General features: G+C 50.7%; 1 protein-coding gene across 1 annotated transcript in view; it reads left to right on the top strand.

Annotated features, from left to right (window-relative positions):
• LOC125704441 (receptor-type tyrosine-protein phosphatase delta-like) overlaps positions 1–23,836 on the top strand; it is a 362,466-nt gene that overhangs the window by 231,087 nt on the left and 107,543 nt on the right. Inside the window, 1 exon segment of the mRNA XM_048969994.1 lies at positions 22,626–22,786. Within this exon segment, the coding sequence (XP_048825951.1) occupies positions 22,702–22,786 (85 nt within the window). The 5' untranslated portion in view covers positions 22,626–22,701.

The raw sequence follows: 23,836 nt of genomic DNA, 5'->3' as shown, positions 1-23,836 counted from the left end.
CCGAGTAGCAAAATGATGTCTGATCGCTGTGTGCAGACTTATTAAGTATGCGGGGGAGCAGACGTTCCACTCGTCCCGGACCTATTACTTTAAATGTCTCTCATTAAGTTGCAGTTAAGCCAGGCAAGCTGTGCATATACTTCATAAAAAACGTTACAGCGGAGTGATGCAGGGCAGCAGCGAATGCAGACAAGCCCCACCGATGACATGGGCTGTAACACAGCAGCAGGCTTTCCGACGCTGCCCAGTGCACATTTTGATTGCGTGTATTTAACTGTTGCTAGTTTTTCTGAAAATCGTCTATAATTTTTTATCTGTATTTGTATGTTTCCCTACTGATTCCCTCATAATTCTTTACTGGATAAGTGGTTGGAAGATGGATGGATGGATGGATGGATGGATGGATGGATGGATAATTGGTTGGAAGTTGGATGTATGGATCAGTGGATGGATGGATGTGAATAAGTGGTTGAAATGGATGGAGGGATTGATGCATGGATGGATGATGGAAAAGTGGTTGGAAGATGGATGGATGGATGATGGATGATTGGATGGATGGCTTTGCAGTTGGAAGATGGAAGATGGATGGATGGATGGATGGATCTGTGGTTGGAAGATGGATGGATGGGTGATGGATGGCTTTGTGGTTGGAAGATGGATGGAATTTTGGATGGACGGATTGATTTGTGATAGGAAGATGGATGGATGAATGGATGTGTGGTGGATAAGTGGTTGGAAGATGGATGGATGGCTTTGTGGTTGGAAGATGAAAGATGGGTGGATGGATGGATTTGTGGTTGGAAGATGGATGGCTTTGTGTTTGGGTGATGGAAGATGGATGAATGGATGGATAAGCGGTTGGAAGATGGATGGATGGATTTATGGATGGACGGCGAATATTTAATATACTTTTTGCTTTGAACATAGTAAAGCGTGTTTTAGTCCTGTGATCTGAGACTGTGGCGCCCGCCTTTGTGAGGTTCCCTACACAGACCGCTTTCTTTCCTGTTTATTCTAACACTTAGATGGGAAGGGGGCTGTGTTGACAGCAGCCATTCACAAACATATCATACATGCACATCAGAGTCAATAAAGGAAGAGCAACATCAACATGTAACCAGCACCTGAGCAGAGGCAGATACCGCTGGCCTTCTGACACCGGGGTTGTCAATTCATCAGACTCTGGTTATGTCAGAACCAAACCTAAGAGTGACAGTGAGGTCACCTACAGACCCCCAGTCAAAGGTGACCCTTAGACTCTATATCCTAACGATTTCGTAATGAACCAGCTGCCCAAACATCAAATGGGAGCCCTGCTTTCATATTTCCCATCCCTGCCTCTGATATAAAAATAGAAGCTTGGTAAATTGTTAGATAGTTTTGAATGCTTTGATGGAACAGAGTTAAGTGGAGGTTTACAGTATCCGACAAGAATGATCGCTGGCGGTAAGATCATGAAGCAGCGCACCAAGCGATGTCCGTACGCGGATCGTTCTGTAAATTGGTCCCTAGGAAACTGAGCTTTAATAAATCGGGATTTTATCGAGGAATTTGCCAGGCAAATTTAAAGCTGTTTCACTGGCTTCCCCCCACAATCCTTTGCACGCCAGTGTGATGGCCAATAGGGGGCATGTTTGATTAGCCAAATTCTTTTATGGTGTCTTGACAAGCAAAACAAACAGGGGAAAAATGAGTTCCCACAAGGAAAAGGAACTTTAAGAAGTGGCATGAATGACTGTCAGAGGGGGGAAATTGAGCCGTGCCAAGTTATTCCATTGCGTTTTGGTCTTCAAGTGAGTGGCCGGTATTAACAACGCCTAACAAAGGGTCAGTTATACCCTCCTTGCAAGCTGGACACGGGCCTCCGTCCTGGAGGGACTCATTCTGTCCTGCTCCCTGACTGGATGCTGGGAAGCAGCCAGCGAGAAGGACAGCTACGCGAGACAGTGGCCATTGATTTTTATTTTTATTTTTGACTGTTTATTTTGTTCTTCTGCCGACTGAGGCCTCTTTTTCTGCTGCCAGGCTGAGGGAGTCCTGTGCCTCTCGTTCTGCCGTTGACTGTTTCCGGAGTTTTGCGGGGCTGAATCGCCCTGCTGGGGGTCTTCATTTGCATCGGAGGAATACAGGGCCTCTAAGGATCTGAAACAGTAACTAATACCAGAGAGGGAGGGAGAGAGAGAAGGGAAGGCAGAGAGAGAGAGAGAGGTAGAAGGAAGGGGAGAGAAGGAGAGAGAGCGGGAGATAGAAAAGGGAACAAAGATAGAGAGAGGAGAGAGAGACTAGGGTGAAGAGAGAGGAGAGAGGGGGAAGAGAGATGATGGGAGAGAGGGGGGAGAGAGATGATGGGGGGGCTTGGAGCAGCAGGAATGTTTTACACTGGTGGGATGTTGATCGAAATTCATTCTTCAAGCCACCAGCCCTGGAAAACAAGTTTGTTTTCCTTTTCTCCTCTGTGCTACTTGATCCGTGTTGTTTTTTTAGTTTAGTTGGAGCTTCCTGTAGAGTAGTGCTCCCAAAAAAGCTCCCGGACCGAGTAACGAGGTGTCCCGTTGCAGGGCGATGCTAATCTGGGGCCGTTTGATGCCAGATTAGCAGAGAAATTCCGACCGTCTGCTAGAGACAGTGATGCCGCATCCTGGGGCTGGATGCGGGGAGGAGCTGGTCTGCCTTGCGGCTCAGCCTGGCAGTTTACATCAGGGAGGCCCACAAGTCAAGTGTCCCTAAGCACTGGAGGTTCTTCAGATACGCAAACACACCTGTTCAAAGAAAAACTTTGTTTGACTAGTATAGGATTTCGTTCCAAAACTTTGCTTACATAGTAAAGTTTTTTTTAAAAATTTATTTTAAAAAAGCGTTATTGGCATGGTTCCCGCAAACACTAATTCACTAACCATGCTGACTCGTTCTTTTCAGGATTACTCGTAACACCGTTGACTCCAGACCTGTCACACTTCAGATACCGCAAGAACGTTCAAAAATGCTTTGAAGAACCTCTTTATTTCTAGCGCTGCCAATTGGGCCGCTACCTGTCCGATATGGTTTCCATAGAAACCGGCACGGTGAGCGGGAGGGCATTTGGGAGATAACGGCGCTGTCTTGACCTCGGCGGCTTGAGGTGCTGCTCTGGGGAGTCGGACTGGCAGGGGGGTTGGTGAGGTTAGGGCCAATCTCTGCTTCTGATTGGAGATCCAGGGGCTTCAGGGGGAATATGGGAGGGGGGGGGGAGGGGGGGGGCTAACACGTAGCATACCTGCGGCTCACAGGAGGGCACAAAGATAGACCCACTGGACGAAACACACTTATCAGAAGTGATGGGGTATTTCTCTCACATAGTCACTTTGTATGATCTACATTCTCTTACCATATAATTCTTTTGCACATGATGATCACTGTGAAGCCTCCCAGTTCAGCTTCTTATGGTGCTGGCTTCCCGCTACCGTAGTTAAACAGCCGGAGAGACCCTGCCCTCATCTCCCACTGAGGCAGTCTCTTCCTGTCAAAAGCAAACACTGTGTTTTCACACCACCGGAAGAATGTTGCGGGGTCACGTAGCAGTGAGCTGCGGCCGGAATGCCGCGTATACACAGCGTGGGAAAAACCGCCGCTCACGAACTGCGGGACGGTGGAGGCTCCATCCCCGGCGCTCGGCGTGAACCGCCACTGGCCCGAAGCGCGGCTCTTGGCTCCACAGAGGCAGACGGGGGGAACCGAGGGGTTGTGTACTACAGGAAGGTGCCATATTTACTGGGCTCTTGTCAGTGTGCTTACAGGATCTCGCATGAATGTTTGAACATCATGGCCTTTTCTCACAACGCTCGGGGTCTCTCTGCGGGACACACTAACGACTCCGGCGTGAGAGGAATCCGCAGACTCGATGGCGCACGGTCTCTGATGTCGCCGCCCGTCCACGGTGGTTTCTGTGTGGCCCAGACTGTGGCGTTTTGGTGCTCAGTGGTGAACAGTGTGTCACGGCCCAAGATCAGGGTTTCATTTCCCAAAACTGATATATTACAGCAGGTACACAGGAAAGCCTGAGGTCTCTGCCGGAACATTCTGGAGGAACAGTGTCTATTTGCTTGCCAGGAGTCGACATTGAGGAGACAGCCCCTAATAATAATAATAATAATAATAATATAATACATTAATGCATTTTAGGACGAGGTGCATAGCTGAAACGTGGCTTCCCATGTCTCCAACATTATCCCTGGGAAAGCATTTGATTTACACTACTATGCTTAAATATATATATATATCTTTTTTTTCCTGGTTATGAATTTAATGATTAGCCCAGACACAGAATGAGCTCCTTCATCCCCATAATGCAGGCAGCAGTATTTATTTTGCTTCACTCCGTGCTGGAGCGTGCAGTCTGCTCGCTGAGTACAAACCCACTGCGGAGCGTTGGCAGAGTGAACATGCTGAGGCGGCAGAGGAGGCCACAGGGACACGGGGCACAAAAGGAGTTCAGAGATGAAAAGCAGATGCGCTTTTAACCGAGTCAGAGGCTGTGGTGGGCCGGCCGTTTAGAGGAGCCGAGCTGTGATATCGATTCTGACTTAATATCGGCGGTTTCCTCCCTGAAATCGTCTTCCGGTACAGATTACCCGACAGACCATCAATAATAACTGAATATCACCATAGATTATGTGAAAGCTGTGTGTTTCCCAGGGCGAGGCTGTCTCTTACGTGAGCCCTGGGTCTTCGGGAAGCCACAAGGGCGCCGCAAACTTTGGGTTTTACGGCCATCATTCCGCTTCTGCAAGAGGATCTGAAAAAAAGACCTCGATCTGCTCGTGGCTCCTGCATTTATAGGGCGGGTAAAACTCTGCTGCTCTGCATGAAGTAAATTTTCGCAATGATCATATGCTACCAGAATTACCTAGGCACAGAAATACCGCTTATGCTGAAGAGATTAGTTTGGTTATAATGGAAACAGATATCGGAAGTTATTAATTAGCTCAACTTCCAAACGTACATGGATGTTACTGTCCCCTTTCATTAGTTCCAGACATTTAATTAATCTATTATGGTATTCGAAATCCCAACAAGTCCAGTATGTGATTTTCCTAATGTAATGGGATAATGTCAGTGCCTTTGGAGTCGGGGGGTTTCAGAAGACAATAACCAGGAGAGGGGGACTATCAGAAGCCTCGTGTAGTAGGTGGGGGTGGGGGGTGTTTCAGGTGGGGGCCAGTTTGTTTGGCCTGTACCATGTGAGTGGCGTTTGACTCAGTCCTGCAGCACAAGAAGCTGTCTGTTTCACTGCCATTCCCCCCACTCCCCGGCTGCCCCCCCGACACCCACTGATGTAGGCCAGAGGAGTAAACAGACCGAGACCACTAGCAGCTCCCGGTCACTGACTGGAGGGAGGGCGAGAGCAGGCGTTCATTAAAACGCTATTTTTTTGCCCCTCCCCACCCCGCCCTCACGATTTACGACGGATGGCTTCTGACAATCCGCCCTGGTCTGTTGGGGAGGGGGCGTCTGTGGAGGGTGCTGACACACGCAAGCTTGGGATGACTCTGTTCCCCCGTGATTTGACGCTGTCCAACTGTCGTTCACCATTTTCACTCACAAGATCCCTGCTCGTGTTTCCTCTGGTGAAGCAGAATGATTCCCCATGTCCTGCGCACGGGCATATGCTTGTGGAGGTTGCCCCCGCCCTCTCTCACGCACACGCACACACCGGCGGCACGGCAAGGAGTGTTTTCTGGCTGTAATGAGTCAGGTGCGGCCGCGTTAGCTGGGCGCCCGCCAGCGACGTCGCAGCTGGAGCTCGGCTTTTAATTAGCGAGGAGGCCTCCCCCTGCTGGTGGCTCGCTCACGCACAGCCTCACACGGACGTCGGACCCCTCGTCGGTTTTCTGGATCACCCAGACCCTCTGAAGGCCCTGTGATGTACTTCAGCACAGGGTTGATGTAGGTCAGTGAGTGACCCAGTCGACATAGCGCGTTGGCGTCAGTCCTGCTCACGCTGATCTTTTGTCCATAAAATATATTACGTAAGAATGTAATTCAGAATAAGGAATATTGGGGTATCTGTGTGTTTGTGTGAGTGTGTGCCCTCTGGTGGACTGGCGACCATTCAGGGTGTCTCCAATTTTTGCTCTGTGGGTCTTGAGGTGGTTCCGGGCTCATCTAGACCCCGTACTGGATAACCAGTTATGGAAGACGACTGGATTAAAGAAGTCTAGTGAGTTAATGTCAACAAACATGGTTCAAATGAAACTTTATCGTCATCTCAGAGCATGCAGGCAAACAGCGGGATGAAATAGCGCTTGTCCGAGACTTTATAAACGGCTTTCCACATGAGACGTAAAAGTAATTAGTTAATAAATAAAAATGTTGTATAAATAGCGCAAGTTTTCATCGTAAACAGTTTTCTACGGAAGTAGAGTGGCGTGTGAGAGCATGTCATTACCCAAAAGGAAGCTAGCATGACAGGTGTGGGGTGGGGGGGGGCACCCATCACCCTTATCTGCTCGCCTGCGTCCTTGAGATGATGGTTCTGGACGTGGGGGAGGGGCGGAGCGGTCGACCCCCTGAGAGGCAGCACTGTCTGGTCTGCATTTCACCAGCAGTTTGGGGAGGGTAGCTGCTGCAATCCGGCCTGGGAACGCCTTCCCCTGCCAGGCAGAGGCCTCCATGAGCCCCAGCCAGTGCACTCTTCCTTTTGGTCCAACGGAACCAAGCGTGGTGAGGCGGAGCCGGAGGGACAGCGAGGGGGTGGCGCCCTTGTACCCTGACATTAACAAGATGCGATGACCGGGACGCGCGGGAGGGGTTGGTCGTCATGACGAGTGTCTCCGATGTGTCACCGGGACACGGCCGTGTCCCATGCCGAGTCCGTCCTTAGGCGGAGTCACCATGACCGCCCGGGTCGGAGAGAAGCGTGGCCTGACGTTCCCGAGCGGGATGCCGGAGCTCATTAACATATTCATGAGCTATCCAGCCATGGGAAGCTTCCATAGTGCGGATTATGGAGACTTCTATTAAAAAGGAGAGGAGTTTGTCAGGGGGAAAGAGGCTCTTAATGAAATGCCAGAAGTGACACTTTACACAGCTGCTCGCATCTCTTTTCTTTTAAATTTATTTCATATTTCGAAGGCCATCAATTCAGAACATTAAAGAATGAAAAGCCCCCCCCCCAGTGCGAGCAGCTCAGTAGCTCAGGCATCTCCCACCGAGATGTCTGACAGTCTCAGGGGAAGCGGAATCCCTTCAGGGAGGGGGCACCGTCGAGGCGGTGTCCTTAATTGGACCTCTTAATGAAGTTTTCAAGGTGCACGGGGGGGCCTAAATGGCTGGGAGGGGAATTCTCTGGATACAAAGCTTTTTCATGGGACACCTTTGTGGGGGCGGGATTTGGAGACCAGCCGTCTACCCAGGAAGGCGAGATGTTAGGGACCCCCAACCGCGGCCCCACCTGACATCAGGACCCCGCAGGTATCAGTATGGGCCTGTGGGGGGCGCCGTTGGGCATGGAGCGCCGGCTGCTGCAGAGTAACCTTCCTCAGGGCAGCCTGCTCTGTTTGCTGCAGTAAAATAAGTTTATTTCAGGACTATGAAGCTGTTAGTAGGTTGGCAGAAGTCCACTTGTCTTGATTTTATGGGGCAGAACACCATTTGGCTGAGAAATTCAATAAATACTGTAATGTGAGAGGAGTTAACATCCAAGGGCTAAGGGCACGGTGGGGGAGGGGGGGGGCAGTGCAGTGTTTTACAACTGGCCACAGAATCTGCTGAAGTGGGGGAGCAGCGGTGTGCACGTTGGGATTTTTTCTTCTCGCTCTGTCTCTCTCTGTCCCAGACTGAAATCTGAAATAGATGCGGCCGCTGATGGCAGTGCAGTGACTCAGGTGTCTGCGAACCCGAGCACGTCAGTCCCAGGTGACGGAGAAGGCGGCGTCACCTGCCTTTAGGTCTCGCAAGGAGGGCAGTTTGCACCCCTCCCCTGTAAAGTTTTCAGGGACACATCGACACTTCTCTAAACAGTGTCATGGCTGTGAAGGGTTCTGTCTTTGCGAGTCAGCATTTTGAGTTTACTGTACATTTCATTTGTGATTTTATTTTTGCTGAGTAGCTTCTCAGTAAACGGGGACAAGGACGGCCTTTGACAGATGCAAGCCTAACGCCTGTTTGCAAATGCACCAATTTCCCTTCTTATCAAATTTTCTCCTCTTGTCCTTTCAATTAAATTTCTCCAACCCCCTTCAAAACGTACATTTTCCAAATAACTCTGGCTGTATTGTGACTGAGCTGTGAAGGAATTGTTGTTGGCAAAATCAGCCATAACCTTGGATGTAGTCACCGAGACTCAGACAACACTGCCGGTTCCACTGGGAGAAACTCCCAGTCTCATACTAGGATTCTCATATTTGTTACATTGTATCTTCTGTCAAAGACCAAAGAGCCAAGCAGCATCACATATCTGAAAAAAGTTAATAGATATGTAACATCATTGTTATTTTTCTATTTTGGAGAATCTTCCTTAATAATTATTGTGTGTGTGGATTAGGTTTATGGTTTATATTACATTGTCGGAGTTTTCCCCATAGAAATGAATGGAGAGTCCCCACAAAGATATAATTACAAATGTGTGTGTGTGTGTGTGTGTGTGTGTGTGTGTGGGTGGGAGGAGGTTATTTCAGGACAGTACAAATGCACATTCAGGGACATGATATTCTGACCTGCAGCCCAAATGGCAGCCAGAACATTCCGGCAAACATCCTCCCTCTGGTCCTTTGTCTTGAGCTCCCCCTCCCTCGCCCCCCCCACACTATCCGCATGTTCAGCCTGTCAGAGGTGCTGCTCAGATTGCGCCCTCTGACCCCCTGGGTCTATCTGGCCCCCAGTTCTCGTCTCTGGGGCTCTGCTCCCATGTCTGGCAGGTCGCAGATCAGTGCATCACACACCCTCAAACGGCAGAAATAATCACTCACGCAAGTCACACACACTCCGCTTTGGCATGTGCCCATCGGACCTCACCCAGCAGCACCACGTTGTGCTCCGGGTCCAAGGCTGGAAGGTTCTGGAACCGCCAGCCTTGGAGTGTCACAAGCACCGGCACCCCGCATTTATCATCCCGAAGAAAGTCATGCCCCCCCCACCACCACCACCACCGTAATCTGAAGATACTTCATCTCGCTCTCACGCCTTGGCCCCCCCTCAGCCCAGACGCGGAGGCTCTGTATCACTGCCATAGCTCATGGCGACCCCGCGCCCGCCCGCGCTTCCACCCACGCCGTCCCAATCAGACAGACATGCAGTCACGTCCCACCGACGCTGGCCTCCCTGTGGCGTTCCGCCCCATCTTATCTGCGCGCCCCTCCCCTGCCACCTTCCGGAACTTCTGCCGGAAAGAGGAGATGGACGCCCCCGTTCGGGATGGCCGGTCAGCCCAGGGCTTGTCCGACTGGCTTATACCCACTGTGTCCATACGTGCTGTGTCATGTGACCTAATCCCATCAGGCACTGGTGTGTAGGATAAGCTGGCTCAGTGTAGAGCTCCGTGAGCTTTCCTAATGGGGAAGGGGGGGGGGGGGGTGTCGCTCTGCCATTCGATAACACCAGCATCAGGTGAAGCTGGACTTTAGGACTGGAGTTTTAGCGCAAATGGTGGATGAGCAGTTATTGTATTCTCATACATCTTGGGCTCCATGAGGGTACCCTGTTGACCTCTCATCCATCCATCCATCCATCCATCCATCCATCCATCCATCCATCCATCCATCTATCTATCTATCTATCTATCTATCTATCTATCTATCTATCTATCTATCTATCTATCTATCTATCTATCTATCTATTTCTATAGCATGCATTGACACCAAGTACAATACAGTGGCTTTGTTGTGACATTGTCGTGAAAAAATCCCAGGAAGTTCGATGGGTAAATCACAGTGCCCCTGGCCACCGCACATGAGTAGCGCGTGTGTCTCTCCGTGGATTTCCGTGGATTTCCGTGGCTGTGTACGTTTCCTCCTGTTGACACGGCATCTCCATCCCGAAGGGCAACACGCTGCACTCTCATTCCACTCGCAGTCTGCTGCGTCTGAAGCCGACCTCGGCTGTCTGATCCGTCGGATCATTCCGGTGGACGTTCTTCACGCCGCTCCTCATATGTAGGTCACTCTCGGCACCCTGCTGAAGCTGCGAAGTCTGTGTGTTCAGTGTCTTTCTGGGCCTTGGCGTGTACGCAGGTGTACATGGCATTGTGTGTACATGCTCAGTGATGGACGGTATGAGGTGTGAATGAAAAGAATTACTGCAGTGAAGGACCAGCTTCCATCAGATGTTCCCAGTTGCTTCACGGCTCTCTGGATGATTTTGTGACACTATTGTATAAAATACGCGGACGTTTTGCTCCTTCTTTAAAGCGGCGTGGTTGATAGGTACAGTGTGGTACACATCCTTTTGGGTTGTGTCTTTGTTTCTCTGGTATTATGTCATTTTTTCCCCAGATATTCTCCTTTTTGATATCAATTTTTTTCAAATCAGAGAGAAAACTCTCAGTCGTCTTGCCTAACTGACTGGTCTTGTTTTAAAAAAATATAAAGAGAAATTATTAGTTCAGTTAAAACAGAAATGAAACAATGTGTCTTCCTGTTAAGGCAGTGATCCTAATCCGGTCCTCGGGGACCAACAGCCGGTAAATGTTTTTGCTCCCTCCCAGCTCCGGAGCAACAACATGGTCCCCGAGGACCGGATTGGGAAACACTGCGGTTAGGTAAGTTTCTCCAGCCATAGGCTTTGCAGAGCTTTCAGAGACGGTGCAGATACAGCTGTTGTATAAATATATCCGAGTGGTTGTGTCCTCCTCGGATCTGGAGCATCCCGCATGCCCTGCTCAGGTCTGTGCTTTCACTAGGTGTGCACTTACTCAGCTGTGCATCACCGAAGGCCGTCCCCCATGCAAATACGCCAGCTCCCTAAAGTTCCCCCTCCACTGGAATCCCTGTAGCATTTACCTCACTCGTTTTGTTTCCGCTTTTCTCTCTGCCCTGGAACCTCCAGAGTGCATGGTGCGTGGTACATGTCAACCTTTCCGGGTCATTTTGCGGTCGGGTCGTGCCTCTCTCTCTCTCTCTCTCTCTCTCTCTCTCTCTCTCTCTACACCGGTTTTCATGAGCACCGGGGCAGTTATTTATTCCCAGGGGCTCCCTGGACATCCTCGTCAAGGCGGTGGGGGTTTGGGGCGTGAGTGACACCTCAATTAGGCCCCGCTAAGCGGGCTGCGGCCTCGGCACCGGCGCGGCCTCCGGAGAGCGGTGACCGCTGACATTTCCATAGCGGGCGGCGGGAGCAGTCCGGCTCGGCGAAGCTGCAGCTCCCGAGCAGCCATGCCTGAAATCGGCTCCGATTGCCAAGAACGTGGAGTGCGGATGAAGATGAAAAGAGCCTTCCTTGCAGTTTTCTACCCTTCAGAGCTCACTAGGCTTCTGTTTTTTTTAACAATTGTTTTTGTCTAGCGGAACAACAGAAAACGGAGGCCACTACCCCAGATACCTTCTCTATGTACATTTGTAGATAAAAATCATATTCCCTTCGTCAGTCCCCAGTACTGAGTACTTAATTAAGTATTAATTGATCTCCAGCAACAAACCAAGAAACAAATGTTGGTCATTGACTGAATAAATGACAATGCAATTTTAGTTATGGTCCTAATAATTAGTATAATAGTAATAATAATAATAATAATAATAATAATAATAATAATGTTTAATAATAAGTTTTATTTATATAGTGCCTTTCTCACACTCAAGGACGCTTTACAATGCAAACGATGATGCAGAATACAATGCAGACGCAGCAGCAAATGATGTGTGATGTATTTCTATTCGATTAAGATTTTTTAATAGAATGGAAGACAAATAAATGGTGTTAAGCTCCTTATGTTAGACGCAATTATACAAATGGCGGAACGATCATGGATCAGCTTGCGTGCATGCCACATTTTCCGAGCAGTCGGCGGCTGCTGTCTGGATCACTGGTCCACTCGCGGAGTTAATGCAGTAGCGCAGAGAACGCGAGTCGCCACAGGGGATTTCCTGCGACGTTTGATGGGCACGGCGTCCCATCCATATGCGGATATATGGTCCTCCTGGTATTTTTATTCGTGTTCCGTCGAGCGCGGGATCCACCATAGAGGCTCGTTTGGTCACTGGCGCATGCGGTCTGCTTTTGTCTTTCATACAAAGCGCATGAGAGAGACGCATCAGCAGGGCTGACTGGGGCCCTGGGGCATCAGCGCAACTCCAAGCTGGAGTCCGGGCACCTTGTGTGTGTGTGTGTGTGTGGGTGCTGTTTCAGTGCATTAATGATGGGAACGTGGCACCATGGCGCAAACCGACTTTCCGCGGTTCGGTGACACTCTTTCTGTTTGCATTCATGTAAGAGAAAAGTACACGTTGCGCTAGAGTCAAGGCTCTTCACATCTGGATAATTATCTTAGCTGTTTCGCGGGGGGGGAGTCAGGCTTCTATCGAGAGTAAACTTCTTGCTAATTTGTGGCTCTGCCTGACTGGGTCTGCCCTCCAACCGACCAACAGGGAAGCGGGGGCTTGTGTCCCCGAAGAACCGCAAGAACGTAGAGAGATTATGGGGCATGGCGCCGTCACGGCCTCACTTAAAACGACGCTGTAGGGCTTGCGGTTTTTTTCCTGGGACTGTCGGGAGAAGTACTTTTAGCGCAAACCAGCGCACGACGGCAAACATTGTGAGTGGAAAAATAGGATACAGAGCCGGTGATGGGCACCTGAAGGTTTTCGGTTTAATATCTTTCGAGGGGGACTATGATACCCATGGGGAATAACCCCTCTCTGGTGGGTGGGGGGCAGAGATCTCCTGGTGCTGCGTTGTATCACCAGACCCCTTAATGAAAAGGTCCATTACGGGCCGTCAGTATGTAATTACGCTCGCTTCCTTCTCGAGACGGTACATCAGCACGTGGATCCCTGCCAGGACCGACCTGCAGAAGTCCAGCATTCCCCTCTACACATCTGTGTTGGATCTGCTCCCCCCTCCCCCTACTGACAGCCCAATTAATAAAATGTTTCTGCCCATTGACTGGGGCTCCTTCTGCCTTTTGGCCGACAGCTGGAGATGTAGCACTCTCGATGTTGTAGCATCGTTGCTCGGACCTTATTAGCTACGGCGTGTGCTGGCTCCTCATTCTCCACAACCTGTGATGCTGAGCAGATAGTTCTGCCCTGGGGACAGTTCTGCCCTGGTGACCTTTAGCAGCTCCCTTGCCAGGCATAAATTTATGCAGTCAAATGTTTTATTTTGAACTGAAGCTGTTCCCCACACTTGAGGGTCCCGCTGGAAGCATCGGCTCTGAAACCACCAGCCCCCCCCCCCCCCCTTGCTGGCCTAGGTCCACCCCCCTCCTCCATTGGAGCAAGTCATCTGGGTCCTGTCTCCGTCTCAGCCGGCAAGCTCCCTGGTGACTCTCGTTGTAGGACACCCCCACCCCCCACCGCGACAGCTTGGCTGGTGGCAGACGCCTCGCCGCCGTGACGAATCTTCGCACCTTTGCCCGTGTCTGCTGCTAACATGAGACGGGATCAAAAAAAATTATAATTTTAATGGTGTTGCCGATGGATCTACCGAACACCCGTCCAGCCGTAGATTCGCACCTTCCCAGATGCCCCCGGGAGGCTCGGCGACCTCAGTGTAGCTGTTGGGAGGCTCTCCAGATGGTGAGGGCTCACAGTAAATCTGATTCCATTAGGGAATCTGTTCACTTCACTCTGGGGTTTGACCCAGTGTGTTTCAGCCTCGCTGGTCACACCCAGACTGATAACAACAGGTCTTGGAGGGGGGGGTTCCTCTCACGGGACACTCTTTGTCGATGCTCATTTTCCGGCTCGTCTTGTCCGAATCCAAGGCTCCATGTCGCCTTAATCCCCGGCCGCCGATCCGCTCACGTGAAGCCAGAGAAATGGGAAAGTATTGCACTTCAATTGCAGCAAAATGGAAAAATCCAGGGAGAAAAAGAAAATGGGGAATGGATACGGTTAACCTTTTTTTTTATGTGTTCCGGAGTGACTGGCATGAAAAGGAAGCGAATCGCTCAGCCGCCGTCACCTGCACAAGGTCACAATGGCGCCAGGGATCAGGGGACAGATGGTACTTTCTCTTCGGAACGCTGTTTTTGGGGTAGTCTGGGGGATTATCACCACAAAAGCTGTCTTGTATTCGCTTTAGTAGCCCATACACATCAAACAAAAAAAGTGAGCAATCTACAAAGAATCCCCATAGTTTTTTACATGCTGTTCTGTTCTCAAAATACATTATTTTAAGTCTCCAAACATGTCCACTGACATTGTTATCAAGACCCGAAAAATATATTCTTTTTAGTTCTTTGCTTATTCAACCCTGAAACTTGAAAGATAATATTTTCGCATTGGTCTGAACAACCTGACAGAAAAAAAAATTAAATCTCTTCTGTGTTAAAGAGTGCTTTTTATATTATTTTTTTCCCCCCACTGTGTTGACTCTGGCGCCCTGCGAGTGACTCACGGTTGATTTGTGGTCTTTAGAAAGCCCGAAATGTCTTTGAGTAGAATCTGGAGTGACCCCTTCTCTACAGACACATCGTTTTGTGGGCAACGTACGGTCCTTCCCGCCATTTGTGGAGTAACCGGTGTACCGTGTTGTCCGAACGGGAGTCACATGAAGCCGTGAAGCCCAGGACTCTCGGCATCCGGTTTAGGAGCTTGCCCGAGTTTCACCCTCGAGAAATCAGAGGTGGGTCTCTTTAGTGGAGAACCTCACTGTGTAAAAAGGGGCGGAGCTACACGGCAAACGGGCGAGGGAGTGAAATGTGAAACTCAGGCAGGGGTCCTCCCCCACGCCGGGCCATCCCCTTTATGAAGAGCCGTTTGCTAGGCGACCCGTGGATGAAGCCTCGCACCACCGTGGCGCACCACCAGCACTGCCTTGGCTCGTGGTGTCTCGCTCCAAATTAGCATTTAGATAAAAGGAACCACTTGGCATTTTAATTACAGTGTTGCCCTTCCAGAAGTCCACGTCGGCATAAAGCCGCGCGCTCCCCACACATGCACGCGCTTACAGCCCCCATGCCGGCTAACGTGCTAATGAGCCAGCTGAGCGAGCCATGCTGTGACGCCTCTGGGCCATCCCCAGAGAAGGACGCACCTGGCGGACAGGCGATGCCATTGCCGCTCAGGCTGGACGGAAATAATGCTCGGAATGATAGGCGGAGATGCCAGACAAGCTATCAGAGTCTGGCGTCAGCTGTTTGTGGCATCGCACCTCTGTGCTGCCTTTAATGCCGACGCCCATTTTATTTTTCCCTACTGAAGGATCGACACTCCCGCTCGGATGACCGGGTGCTACGGTCCTCTGCCAACCCATGTGCCAGCTACTGTTTGTGAAGTGCTTGTAGCCCAGCGGTCCATGGGGACACGGACTCTGCATGTCTGCTGGTTGGAGGGCAGTTAGCACAGTGGGGACATGGACTCTTCATGTCTGCTGGTTGGAGGGCAGTTAGCACAGTGGGGAGAGGGCCTCTGTTTGTCCTGGCAATGGGAGACAGTTAGGGCAGCAGGGGAGACTGCCTGTCCCTTCACCAGGATGCAGTTAGTGCAGTGGGGACAGGGCCTCTATTCGTCCTGTCATTGGTGGGCAGTTAGCACAGTGTGGACAGGGCCTCTATTCGTCCTGTCATTGATGGGCAGTTAGCACAGTGGGGACAGGGCCTCTAATCGTCCTGTCATTGATGAGCAGTTAGTGCAGTGGGGACAGGGACTCTATTCGTCCTGTCATTGGTGGGCAGTTAGCACAGTGGGGACAGGGCCTCTATTTTTCCTGTCATTGGCGGGCAGTTAGCGCAGTGGGAACAGGGCCTCTAATCGTCCTGTCATTGGTGGGCAGTTAGAGCAGTTGGGACAGGGCCTCTAATCGTCCTGTCGTTAGTGGGCAGTTAGCGCAGTGGGGACAGGGCTTCTATTCGTCCTGTCGTTGGTGGGCAGTTAGTGCAGTGGGGACAGGGCTTCTATTCGTCCTGTCGTTGGTGGGCAGTTAGTGCAGTGGGGACAGGGCCTCTATTCGTCTCGTCATCAGGATGCAGTTAGTGCAGTGGGGACAGGGTATCTAATTGTCCTGTCGGTGGTGGGCACTTAGCACAGTGCCGCCTCAGGTGTCCCCGTGACGCCAGAGGGCTATTTGTCTCGTCATCAGGATACAATTAGCGCAGTGAGGACAGGGCATCTATTCGTCCTGTCGTTGGTGGGCAGTTAGCGCAGTGGGGACAGGGCCTTTATCGTCCTGTCGTTGGTAGGGAGTTAGCACAGTGGGGACAGGGTTTCTATTCGTCCTGTCCTTGGTGGGAAGTTAGCACAGTGGGGACAGGGTCTCTATTCGTCCTGTCGTTGGTGGGCACTTAGCACAGTGCCGCCTCAGCCGTCCCCGAGCCGCCAGAGGGCTCAGCTACAACAGCACTAAACACGGAGGTGTCTGCCCCCCTCCTCAGGGTTTTTTTTATGCCATGACGACAGCAGTGGGCGGGGCTGGGGATCGTGCGGCGTTCATGAGCGCCGCTTCAGGATGGCAGTCGGAGATACGCACTGAGGGGGTTGGGATCGGCCAGGCGTGTCGAAACCCTCCCCCTGACCGTCAGAGCTGCCCGCTCGCCAGTCCTGTACGTGCGCAGCTATTTCTGCCCGTTCCACCCCATCCTCACTGCCGTCCCACACGGATGTACACAACGGCTCACAGATACCAGGTGACGGAAGCTTTCCTGCTTCTCTTCATCGTGTCTAAGTAACATGCGGTAACCGTCATGTATGCTGCTCTGTCTATTACTGAAATACCGAGTGCTGCAGTAGGAAGACACTAACATTGCTGGACATATACCCACAATGCAATGCAACGAGATCCCATGTACAATGAATGTTTTTCAAATTTTGTAGGGATGTTTACGATTCCCACGTAGGCCTTTTATAACTGATCTTAAATATAAAAAATGAATGTAAATAAGCTCCTGGTTTTATATGGAGGAATTTTGAATTGTTAATGATTGAGATCATTTTGTTTCTTATACAGTGCATCAGAAGCAGTAAATGTTTTCAGTAATTTTTGTATTTATATTTGAATCGGAAGCTGAGAGGTGGGTTTCTGTAAGATGGATGACATTCAGCATGGCTGGCTGACGTCTGTGGTTGAACAGCGATTAAACTGCGGAAAAGTACAGAACGTGGCACAGCCCCCGCCTGTGAAGCCTCACTGGTGCACCTGGCTTCAGTGGAAGGGAGTGAGATTTATGGAACCGGCCCGAAACCGTCAGCGATTAAATAAATAAATGCCATACTACAGGAGATAGACATCTCAGGAGTAACCTGAATCTGAAGCAGCAAAGGCCACCTGGAAGCCCAGAACATGGAACGGTCCACCTTGGAGGCTTTCAGAATGGGTATATGTTTCAAAGCTGTCACAGAACATGTCAACCAAGATAATCAGCTTATCCAGCTTGTTAACGTTGGGAAATGGGAGTGTGGATGGAGCTGGCAGTGAATCAAGTGGTAGGTAGACTGTGATGGAGATGTGGGGCTGTAGGTACACTGTGATGGAGACATGGGGCTGTAGGTACGCTGTGATGGAGACATGGGGCTGTAGGTACGCTGTGATGGAGATGTGGGGCTGTATGTACGCTGAGATGGAGACGTGGGGCTGTATGTACGCTGTGATGGAGATGTGGGGCTGTATGTACGCTGTGATGGAGATGTGGGGCTGTAGGTACGCTGTGATGGAGACATGGGGCTGTAGGTACGCTGTGATGGAGACATGGGGCTGTAGGTACACTGTGATGGAGATGTGGGGCTGTATGTACGCTGAGATGGAGACATGGGGCTGTAGGTACACTGTGATGGAGATGTGGGGCTGTAGGTACGTTGAGATGGAGATGTGGGGCTGTAGCTGTGCTGAGATGGAGACGTGGGGCTATAGGTATTCTGTGATTGTTAGGTTGAAGAAACTGTTATTAATCATTTGTTATCATTTCTGTATAATCAGCAATGGGTTTAACCATGTATATGCATTATTTTGTTTTCCTCTAACCTCATATGATTGTGTAACTAACGGCTGTATACAAAGTTAAGACTTTAGATTATATTAATAATAGCATTCAGCTTGCATGTACCCTGAGTATGTGCTCAACAGCTGCCCACCTAAGCAAAACCAGAACTTCCTCTTCTTGCTCTCACCTCCCTATTTTGCGAGACCCCTGTGCCTCCCACTGACTATAAATAAAGGAGTTAAGGAGAATCACCCTTTTGTAGCTCATTCTGCGGAGAGTGTGGTTACACTTGCGCAAGTAAAAACTGTGTGTGTCTCATATTTTGCAGTGTGCAGAGTTGGAGTGTAAAGCCTAGCGCTTTCTCCAACAGTGATGGAGACAATGGGCTGTACGTACGCTGTGATGGAGACGTTGGGCTGTAGGTATTCTGAGATGGAGATGTGGGGCTGTAGGTACGTTGAGATGGAGATGTGGGGCTGTAGGTACGTTGAGATGGAGATGTGGGGCTGTAGGTAAGCTGTGATGGAGATGTGGGGCTGTAGGTACGTTGAGATGGAGATGTGGGGCTGTAGGTACACTGAGATGGATACTTGTGTGTAATTTTATTTTTTTTGGTTGGGGGTAGGCCTCAGTTATTACAGGCTTTAATTTGGACGCTTCACTTGAGAGCAGAGCTTAGCAGAGCTGGAGGGATGTTATTACACGTGCCCGTCGTTCTGGCACCGTGGATGAAAAATGGGCAAACGGCAGCCTTAAATCAAGCTGCCAAGAGTAAAATGAGATAAAGGACCGCGGGACGTGCGGATGAGGAGTGGACTGGTGCCGGTGGGTCGGGAGCAGACCTGCGTCTCCATCGGGTCGGAAGAACAACCTCCAGCATGTTTGGATCATGTGTTTGTTTATTTGTTTATAGTGTTTTATTTACAAGACTGTTCTCTGCCTTATCGCAGTTTACATTGTTTTTCGGCACTATATGGGTCAGTTTGGCGGACAAGGAGCTCTGTCATCACTAGGACGCCCTCTAGCACGGATCGACCAGGTGACAGCCAGGTCATGGGGGCCCTCCGTCAGACTACCATCCACACGCTAGGTGGGCAGTTTCTTGGGCCGGTACGGTTGTAATGCGTAATGGCATTCGAGATAGCTTGTCATTGGGGAAATCACTGGGAGTATTACCTGCATGGGCCGGCGTGGTTTTACCTACCGTGCGTGGAATTTTGGGAATAAAGGATTTTTTTTTATCATCTCATTTCTGTTAGCCATTAGACGACACGCCTGCCCATTCGGCAGCGATGATGCCATTACTGGGGAAACCGCAGCGTTGATTGCGAAGGGTATTTGTGGGATATCAGCTCCTAAGGTAATGGGCCCTGTTTTTTATTTTATTTTTTTCGTTATTACGGCTCCGTTTGCCATGCATATAAACACGCCGACACAATTACGCCGGGGGGCCAGACTGCGGCCCAGATTGAGAGTGCTCGAGAGAAAATGAGCGCGTTCGCATGCAGCCGGGCCCCAGCGCGCGGATGAGCGGACACGTGTTATTGGGAGTGAGGCTCTCATCAGTCCCTGATTGGGTCGCTGACACAAAGCCAGGAGCCGGACAGGGAAGGCAACGGCGGGGGAAGCAATCAAACACATTATAAACGTGCGCGTCACCGCTGAGTCTGGGTTTATCTGCCACTGAGTGTCTGACAGGTGCGCCTGACTGAGCTTTCGCTATCAGGCTGGTGCGAAACCGGTGAATCGTACGAGGCAGAAAACAAAAAAAAAGGCAGGGAAGGGTCAGCGTCGCCACCCGCAGTCTGGCGGATGAATTGCCTTGACAATTACACGCAATCATGTGCTCCGTGGCCCAATTTCGGAGTCTGATTGATAGACGCTGGGCGCTCCGGTAGCCACGGGTACTTCAGCTGTCGGTTTGGGGACTGTGAATCTGTGACTTCGGCTTGCTAGGCCCCTCTTCCTCTCTCTCGCCCCCCTCCCTCACGAACACACTCCTTTGCTTAGACCGCGTCCCCGCTCCCGGCCAGCACGGCGTGCGTGGCAAAGCCCATAGAAACACTCTATAATTAAACCTGAGCGATGACACGTGTGACAAAGGGATCTGGCCTGCCACCGGGGGGGCAGCGGCAAAGGAAACGTTGCACGAACGCAGGCCTTTGCGTATCATGGCTGCAGCCTGCCAAGTCCAATGCGTGGGTCAGTGGCCAAGCGCCCCCCCCCCCCCCCCCAAGCTCACGGCGAAGCGCCACCTCCAACAGGGTGACGGGCGTGGCCTCCGGGCTCGGCCGAGTGACTCTGCGGGCGATCAGGGCGGGCCCCGCCCACCCTGTCCCGATAGCGCGAGTGGCACGAGTACAGTGTGTGAGGTGAGAGTGGTGGGTAACAGGCGTGGGACTGAGAGCTGACGACGTTTCGTTATTTTTCCCGCGCGACGGCGTTCGCTGTGCCGCAATGTCCGAGGTCCCTGGTCAGGCTGCTGGATAGGATCGGCCGCCATGTCTTCAGCGGCGCTCAAGGTAAGCTTCGGTTGCGTGACGGCCGATTTTTCCACATGGCGCGTGGCTTTTCAGAAAGCCGTTCGCGAGCGTCGATGCAGCGCGGTGGTTTCTTTGCGATTTCGTTAAGCGCTCATGCCATCGGGCCGTTTGCGAAGGTTTGGTGTCGCAGTGACCGGATGTTCTTCGGCCCTCGAGGGCTTACAAAATGTGCAGATGGCTTTGTTTGTCAGAATCAGCATGGGGAGGGGTGTGGGGGGGGGGTGGGGTTTCATGGTGGGGGGGGGGGGGGGGTGCGCAATGTCGTCGTCTGATCGTACGCAGAGCCACAATGGACGGGCGGCACCGGAATCTGTGTTGGGCAGGGGGGGCGATGAAAGCAATTTTAGCATGAATTAAAACTGTACGCTCTCCCCCCCCCCCCCCCATCTTTCCTGAATGAGGATCCACCACACCCCCGACCCCCAACCCTCCCCTCCCCTGTGTCTTTAATCAGATGATCCTCTGTGAACAAACACAGCTTGCTGAGAAACAGGGATTAGGATTTCTTCCAGTTTGATTCCGGGGACAAAGACACACACACACACACACACACACACACACACCTGCCTCTCTCAAGTCAGATGCGAGTGTAGATGGGCAGTCACGCTGTCACGCCCCTCCCCACACACACACACACACACACACACACACACCACAGGCCAGGGTGTGACATACGCTCATATTTCCTCTCCCCGCATGACGGAAAGGAACCCCTCCCCTCCACTTCTCCTTCACAGCCTCCTTGCCATCTTTCCTTTCTTCCCTGTATTTATTTTCCCGAAATCCGCAGATACACTGTTTCCTTTAAAGGGATTATTATGCCGCTTTAATGCTGTTTGTGCTCGTAAACGGCGCCGTTCCCGTTCCGCGGTGGCAACGATGGCCCATGTGAATTGAACAGTCTCTACAGAGGCGGGATAATTGCATGCGAATGACTCTTCCTGATGTCGCAGGGAGCGCAGTAAAGGTTAACATGCGACGAGAAGGCCAATTTAAAAAGCGGCGGGAATAAACGGAGGGGGCACACTCCAGTGGGTGCCGGAGTTCATTAAACAGCTGGTGACAGTGTCTCCCTATGCTGAATCCTCACTTTCTGTCCCACCGCCCCGGTTACTGTTGTGCCGTCATTTGGTAGATAAGAGTACAGGCCGAGCTGGTGGGTGTCAGCAGCGAAGAGGCCAGCGCTGGACTTTCTGGTCATGTGACCCGTACAATGATCAGCATCCTTCTGAGAACTGCTCTGGCGATGGCGACGGCTGTGTGTAACTTTATCCTCTCGGCCATCAACGAGCAAAACTTACCCTTCCTTGCCATGCTTCTGCAGTTTTGAGCGCATGTTTATGAGGTGGAGTGTCACGGAAGTACTTGTAATTTGTTTCGGCCCTCATCTCCTCTCCCCGATAGATATCAGGGGCCGTCGCCCCCTGCCTCTCTAATCTGCACCGAATGAGCCCCAGACTTTTATTCTCCTACCTCCAATTTCCCCGGAGTCTCTAAGATTTCTAAAAAAAAAAAAGGTTTCGTTTAATGAAGGGAAAAGGAGAAACGTGTAAGATTAGAGAGCTCTGGGTAGACATGTAATCATGAAGCGCCATTCTAAGTCAGCAGACTGCAAAGTACGGCCAGTGTGTAGCTCGCTCCCAGGGACTAGTAGTTGGACCTTTGACCAGGCAACATTTATTAATGAATTCTGGGTACAAGTATTGAAATCTCTTGTACATGCTATTTTCTTTTTTTTTATTATTACTGTTCTTGCTTTTTTACTGTAAAAATATACCAGAACGTCGACTTATTTGCTATACGTGTGTGTGCCCTTTAAGTTGATTGCAAATCAGTAAAATTCGCAAGAAATCAGTGTCAGTAAATCAAATTCCAGCTGTAATGTACGCAGAGAGAGCAGGTTCTGGTCAGGGATCTCCTATGAGAGGGGTAAGATGTTCCCCCGAGGCTGCGCATCCTCCCTCCCCGGTGCCGTTTTGGGTGGTGCAGAGCGGGTCCCGCGCCCAGGCTCACTGTACCTTCTGTCCCTGTCACAGGCTGTGAATATCCTGCATCTGAGACCAGGCTGACTCACGGCGGACTGTGAGCCAGCGCCTCCGAGGCTGCTGAGGGATGTCGGTGCCAAGCTGTCACATGATGCACACGGCCAGGCCTGCGCTGCTGCTTCTGTGTTTCCTGCTCCTCGCTGACGCCGAATGTAAGTCCCCCCACACCCCCCCCTCTGCCCCCCTCCTGCCTGTCCCGTAGCACAAATGAAGGCGCTCATCCAGAATGCAAATAAGAAAACACGATGGAAAAAAACAGGGAACGCTTCTGCATGGTGTAGCACCCGTGCCACGTGGCATTCAAGGGTTGAGCTGATTTTAGTGCGGTCACAGCCCCCTTCCTCATATGTCAGCATTCACTGGAGATGCTACCTGAGAGAACTGGGCGGCAAGAAGACCAATCTGGGAACTAAGAACACACGTCCCGTGCATCTTTGTCCTGAACATTCAACTGATTGCTAAATACAGACGCTGGGGTTGCGATGGGGTTATGTTCCGATAAACCCATTATACCTCAAAAATATCGTAAGGCGAAAATTTATTTTAATACACTACACCTAACCTAACAAACATCACAGCCTAGCCTAGCCAACCTTAAACATGCTTAGAACACTTACATTAGCCTACATATGGGCAAAATCATTAACGGAAAGCTTATTTTATAATAAATTGTTGAATACCTCATGTAATTTATTGAATAATGTACTAAAAGTGAAAAACATTCACCCTTTCGTATAGTCAAAATATCGTAATATGTACCATCGTAACCCGGTGAATTTGTTTCTTTTGAATTATCTGACCAGTTTTGGTTCTTACTTTGGCTGATGCTGGGCATGGCACCTTCCGTCAGCTGGGGCAGAGTTGGTGACAGAAGGACAAATGATTGGTTCAGAGAGATCAGTCAGATGTCTTGGTCCTGCCTCCTTTAGTTTCCCTGGACCCACATCCTCTACAGCAGGGGTAGGGAACCTGATCCATGGAGAGACGGTGCGGGTTTTTGGGATGGCCTCTCAGTCAGCCAATAACAGTGGATTCCAAGGACTGGAGTTGAGAATCGCTGCTTTATTATTGGCTGACTGAGAGGTCATCCCAAAAACCCGCACCGGCTCTCCATGGATCAGGTTCCCTACCCCTGCTCTACAGTCTGATTGGTTATTTATCTGAACAATAATTTTTCCTTCTGCTCTCAGATTTTTTTATTT

This window comes from Brienomyrus brachyistius, chromosome 12 (assembly GCF_023856365.1).
Source record: "Brienomyrus brachyistius isolate T26 chromosome 12, BBRACH_0.4, whole genome shotgun sequence".
NCBI lineage: Eukaryota > Metazoa > Chordata > Actinopteri > Osteoglossiformes > Mormyridae > Brienomyrus > Brienomyrus brachyistius.
The sequence above is the reverse complement of the archived record's forward strand: the minus strand, read 5'-3'. Positions and strand labels throughout refer to the sequence as shown.